At 58.9% G+C, this 3,780-nt stretch overlaps 1 protein-coding gene across 1 annotated transcript in view; it reads left to right on the top strand.

The window, feature by feature from the left end:
• Positions 1–3,780, top strand: part of SLC12A3 (solute carrier family 12 (sodium/chloride transporter), member 3) — a gene marked incomplete at its 5' end in the record, with an annotated part of 5,129 nt that overhangs the window by 1,133 nt on the left and 216 nt on the right. The window contains 13 exons of the mRNA XM_008943649.1: positions 22–132; positions 210–309; positions 700–811; positions 1,352–1,489; positions 1,651–1,757; positions 1,870–1,952; positions 2,108–2,179; positions 2,314–2,406; positions 2,569–2,680; positions 2,949–3,035; positions 3,119–3,254; positions 3,366–3,433; positions 3,768–3,780. Of these exons, the coding sequence (XP_008941897.1) occupies positions 22–132; positions 210–309; positions 700–811; positions 1,352–1,489; positions 1,651–1,757; positions 1,870–1,952; positions 2,108–2,179; positions 2,314–2,406; positions 2,569–2,680; positions 2,949–3,035; positions 3,119–3,254; positions 3,366–3,433; positions 3,768–3,780 (1,232 nt within the window). The remainder of the gene's footprint in view (positions 1–21; positions 133–209; positions 310–699; positions 812–1,351; positions 1,490–1,650; positions 1,758–1,869; positions 1,953–2,107; positions 2,180–2,313; positions 2,407–2,568; positions 2,681–2,948; positions 3,036–3,118; positions 3,255–3,365; positions 3,434–3,767) is intronic.

Below are 3,780 nucleotides of genomic sequence, written 5' to 3'. Positions count from 1 at the left end.
TCGACAACGGTGTTGCCCCTGTCGTGTCCACCATGTCTGTTGTCATCATGTTCCTTGTGACCTGGTTGGCAGCCCTCATTGCCTTGGGCATCGTTGTCTTCCTCCTGGGCTATGTTGTCTACACGAAGCCGGGTGCGTGGTGGCGACCAGGCCCCAGCCATGCCCAGGGAGGTGCCCGGCCCCGTTGCTAACCCACCTTCCCCACACAGACATCAACTGGGGCTCCTCCATGCAAGCCAGCTCGTACAACATGGCCCTCAGCTACTCCATGGGACTGAATGAAGTGGACGAGCACATCAAGAACTACAGGCAAGAGCAGCTGGGCATAGAGCTGGTGGGATGTAAAGCCAGCCACCACCAGCACACCCAGGGTGGCTTCGTGCCCCATGGCCACGTCCTCACCACCATCCCTGGCAAAATGCGGCTGTCTCCAAAATCCCACGTCTTTACTGTGTGGGCAGAGGTGGGAAGCAGGGTGAACATTGCCTCGCCTGTACTAGCCAGGAATTTTGGTCGTATCTGATATATAAAGACCAATGTGTGAGGCTGGGCCATAAGCCACACTATTCCATCTCATCCTAAAGATGCTCCCTACAGTTGCTGCTGACTAGGCACAGGAGAAGAGATGCAGCACATTCTGGAGAGGCTCAGTGACCCCAGAACTCAAACCTGCACCCCCTTTTCTCTCCCTGCCCGCAGACCGCAGTGCCTAGTGCTGACTGGTCCTCCCAATTTCCGCCCAGCCCTGGTGGACTTCGTGGGGACCTTCACCAAGAACGTCAGCCTGATGCTCTGTGGCAATGTGCTGATCGTGAGTCACCTGCAAAAGCTGAAAGGTTCCTTGTCATGGGGGCTCCAGCTACCTGGGGGCTGGGAAATCCAGATACATCCTTGTGCCCTCCCAGGGTGGGGATTGAAACGTGCCCATTATGTGCTGCTGGATGATGAATCCTGGTTTCATCTGGAAGCCTCTCCAGTTTGTTAAGTGTTACTGATGAAGCACAGGGATGTCCCTGTCGGCTTCCCCTTGCTAATGGATTGCCAAAGCCAAGATGCAGTAGGACAAGGTGATGGCTCAGAGGTGGTCCTGCAGCCCTGAAGCCTCACGAGCAACTGGGGAGATGAGGTGCAGCAGAGCCCAGCTCATCTGCAGCCATGGGCCCGCTGGCGTTGCCTGTGTTGGTTGCTGACACTCAAAATTCACTGGTTTTCTTGCTGTGATTGCCACCCCCCGTGTGTGTGGTGGTGTCTTGCCAACGATTTGGAAAAGAGGAGCTGGAGGCCCGTGGTGGCACAGCCACCAGCTGGAAGGAGCTGCCTGTGCCTGAGCCCCCACCCTTGCTCCCCGCAGGGACCACGGAAGAAGATGTCCGAGTCCCAGCTGGTGGCAGATGGCCACGGCAAGTGGCTGATGAAGAGGAAGATCAAGGCTTTCTACACGGACGTGGTGTGCGAGGATCTGAGAAGCGGCGTCCAAATGCTCATCCAGGTAGAGACACGCTTGGTCACCGCGGTCCCCTCCTGTTCCATCACAGCTCAGGGGGCTCTGATCCCCACTTGTTGTCCTCTGGACATTGCTCCCCTGTGGACTGCCACCACCCACATCCCTCTGTCCCTGCGGAGGGGTCTCACAGGGACATCTTTCTGTAGGCTGCCGGCCTTGGGAAGATGAGACCAAACATCCTGGTGCTGGGCTACAAGAGGAACTGGCGGACGGTGTGCCCACAGAGTCTGGAGGACTATGTGGGCATCCTACAGTACGGCACACAGCGGTGACCCCGTGGCCACAAGTGCAGGGTCTGGCCAGGCTGGCAGTGCCACCCAGCGCCACCCCACCACCATTAATGGCCTCCTCCTCCCCCCTTCCAGTGACGCCTTCGATTTCAAGTATGGCGTGTGCTTAATGCGGATGAAGGAAGGGCTGAATGTCTCCCAGGTGATGCAGGCTCATGGTAAGGGATATGGGGGTGCTCGGAGATGTGCCAGAGCTGTAGGACCTCCCAGCTGGCACCGCGTCCCCAAGTGAAGGCCCCGGTCCTGGGGGGACATCACCCCCCACGGTGGGGACAGAAGGGGTGCTGCCCACGCTTTTCTCTCCCCTCCCCAGTTAAACCCACGTTTGAGGCAGCCGAGTACCCTGAGGAGAATGGTACCGGTGGCAGAGCAGCTCCGGGCATAGGTCGGTCCTGACTCGAGGGTTATTCTCAGGAGCTGGGTTTGTGGACGGGGGGCTTGGGCAGTCTTGGGACCCTTGGGAAGCAGAGCCTGTGATCTGGTGGTGCTGATGCCAGGACCCTCTTTCCCCGGCAGCAGATACTGTGGCTGGGGAGCAGCAGGTGAGCACCGTCTTCCAGAGCGGGCAGGGCAAGAAGACCATTGACATTTACTGGCTCTTCGACGATGGAGGTAACCTGCAGCTCTTCACTGTCCACCTGTCCAGCTGATGGGAAGCCAGCACCTCCATCACGGTGCCCAGGAGGGCTTGGTCTGTGCCAAATGGTGCCAGGGAGTCCCTGGCATCATGGGGGCCACCATGGCCGCATCTCCCAAACGGTGTTTTGGGGACAGGTCTCACACTGCTCATCCCCTACCTCCTGGGGCGCAAGAAGCGATGGGCAAAGTGCAAGATCCGGGTGTTTGTCGGTGGGCAGATCAACAGGATGGACGAGGAGAGGAAGGCGTAAGTGCTGGTGGTCCCTCTTGGCTACATGGCTACCACCACAGGTGGGTGGCAGGAGCTGCTTCCCCACCTCGTGTCCCCCAGGTATTGGTGTAACAGGGTCTGTGGGTTCCAACCTGGTGGCTTTGCCTCCCTCCTCTGAAAATCAATGATTGCAGAGTGGGAAAACTCCCGAGGGCAGGGAGAGGATGGCAGCAGGGGTCAGGCTGGGGCAGGTCCCCACCAGAACCACTCGGTTTTGGCAAATCCGTCCTCTTCCCTCTGGCAGGATTGTCTCTCTGCTGAGCAAGTTCCGCCTCGGCTTCCATGAGGTCCACATCCTCCCCGACATCAACCAGAAACCCCGGCCAGAGCAGTAACCACCCACCCCCTCCCCCAGCGCCCCTAAACCCGCCTGGACCCCACAATGTTCCCCAGCACCATCTGCTTGCCTTGCAGCATCAAGAGGTTCGACGACCTGATCGCTCCTTTCCGGCTGAACGATGGCTTTAAGGACGAGGCTGTGGTGAGCGAGATGAGGCAGGGCTGCCCATGGAAGATTTCGGATGAGGAGGTCAATAAAAACAGAGCCAAGGTAGCGCCGGTGGGGAGGGGAAGGGTTCCCACCAAGGCTCTCCCAGGTCTGGGACCAAACTGAGTCTTTTTGGGAACTTCTTTTGCCTTGGCAACCCTCTCCGCCCTGCAGTCGCTCCGACAAGTAAGGCTGAACGAGATTTTGCTGGATTACTCGCGGGACGCGGCACTTGTGGCCATGTAGGTGCCCACAAAGCCCTCAGTGCCCCTTCCTTGCCCCCCTGGAAACAGTCCCTCTGGATGTTCACCCCCTATCACCACATGGGGAGGTCCTGGACCCACACCTGGATGGGATGGGGATGGGATGGGATGGGATGGGATGGGATGGGATGGGATGGGATGGGATGGTGCCACCCCATGTGGAAAAACCCTTGGAAGGCACCAAGAGGTATGGCCTAGGTCGGGTCATGGGGAGGGGACGTGGTGTTGCTCATTTTTAAGGAAACAAGCCAAAAATGAGCTTCGGAGGGGCGAGGGCTGGCCGTGCCTCACCCGGCGCCTCACCGCCCCGCAGCACGATGCCCATC

The sequence above is a fragment of the Merops nubicus genome, unplaced genomic scaffold (assembly GCF_000691845.1).
Source record: "Merops nubicus isolate BGI_N331 unplaced genomic scaffold, ASM69184v1 scaffold36697, whole genome shotgun sequence".
Taxonomy (NCBI): Eukaryota; Metazoa; Chordata; class Aves; order Coraciiformes; family Meropidae; genus Merops; species Merops nubicus.
This window is presented reverse-complemented; position numbering and strand designations above follow the sequence as displayed.